Raw genomic sequence first — 1307 nt, 5'->3', positions numbered from 1 at the left:
CCAGCGACAACACCTGCAGCTTGACCAGCGCATCCAGTGAGTCGATCTTGCTGATGCGGTTGTTGAACAGGCTCAGATCCTCCAGGTTGACCAGCGTGTCCAGACCCTCGATGGCCTCGATGTTGTTGAAAGACAGGTCTGGAGGACGGGCCTGGCTTAGGGGGACTTTCCTGGAACTGACCCCCCACCTCGGCTCTACTGTCTCCTTCCCGGTCACAGAGGCAGGCAAAGGCTCCCATCTGTGCGGCCCGCGATCTGGGATGGAAACTCACTGGGGTGGGGTCAGCACATCTCGGGGAGTGGGAAACCCTTGAGGCCAGGCCGCCCCACACTCCAGGCCCAACCCCAGCTGACCTGAGCACTCTCTCTACTCCAGGTTTCTCATCTTTGGGAATCAAACTGCTTTTTGCCACTGCAGTGTTGGGGTTTGAGGGGGTTGTGGCTGCAACACTATCTTGGAACACAGATGGCCCCAAGGCCCAAAGTGGGAACTTTTCACGAGCTTTCAGCTAAAGCCCTCGTGTTTAAGGGGCTCCAGAAGTCATTTAGCCTCCCCGGCCCCTCAGGGGATGCTGTCCTGGGACACTACCGCCCCGTGCTTTTCCTTGTTTCACCCTCACAAGCAGAGGTGTCATCACCAAGTCTTCAGGATGAGGGAGCCAAGATTCAAGGGTGCCAGGTGCCCAAGGTCAACAACACATAAGGAAAGTGAGGTGCAGGAGCTGAGCTCACATATCCAGAATGTGTTAGCAGCTCGGCAGAGTGGGGCCTGACTGGGTTCCCCTACTTCCTTTCCTGCCAGGCTCTGTTCTTTGCAGACAAGCTGGTAGATGTTTAACAAAGGGGTGGGGGGGGCAGCTAGGATTTGTAGCACCTGCAGATTGCTGTGGTGTAAATACTCCTACTGCCAGTGTCAGGCTACCAACAGGGCATCCCTGAGTGTAGAGTTGGGACAAGATGTGGGCAGCAGGACTAGCCGGCTCCAGCTTACCCTCAGCACTGTGACAGCAGACTGGCCACCAGCAGGGCCTATGCATGTGGGGGGGGGCGGGCTGTGGGTACAGAAGGGGCTGTGGGTACAGGCAGGGGCCATGGGTGCAGTCAGGGGGCCATGGGTACAGGCGAGGGGGTGCTGTGGCTTTAGGGCAGGGCTGTGGGTACGGGGGGTGCTGTGGGTACAGTCAGGAGCCATGGGTGCAGGCAGGGGGCTGTGGGTACAGGCGGGGTGGCCGTGGGTGCAATAGGGGGATGTGGGTACAGGGGGGCCGTGAGTATGGCAGGGCCGTAGGTACAGGTGGGGGCCATGG

At 59.2% G+C, this 1307-nt stretch overlaps 1 protein-coding gene across 1 annotated transcript in view; it reads right to left on the bottom strand.

Annotated features, from left to right (window-relative positions):
• LRRC48 (leucine rich repeat containing 48) overlaps positions 1-1307 on the bottom strand; it is a 20337-nt gene that overhangs the window by 13907 nt on the left and 5123 nt on the right. The window contains exon 3 of the mRNA XM_010842898.1: positions 8-255. Within this exon, the coding sequence (XP_010841200.1) occupies positions 8-255 (248 nt within the window). The remainder of the gene's footprint in view (positions 1-7; positions 256-1307) is intronic.

The sequence above is a fragment of the Bison bison genome, unplaced genomic scaffold (assembly GCF_000754665.1).
Source record: "Bison bison bison isolate TAMUID 2011002044 unplaced genomic scaffold, Bison_UMD1.0 scf7180017864180, whole genome shotgun sequence".
NCBI classification, from domain to species: domain Eukaryota; kingdom Metazoa; phylum Chordata; class Mammalia; order Artiodactyla; family Bovidae; genus Bison; species Bison bison.
The sequence above is the reverse complement of the archived record's forward strand: the minus strand, read 5'-3'. Positions and strand labels throughout refer to the sequence as shown.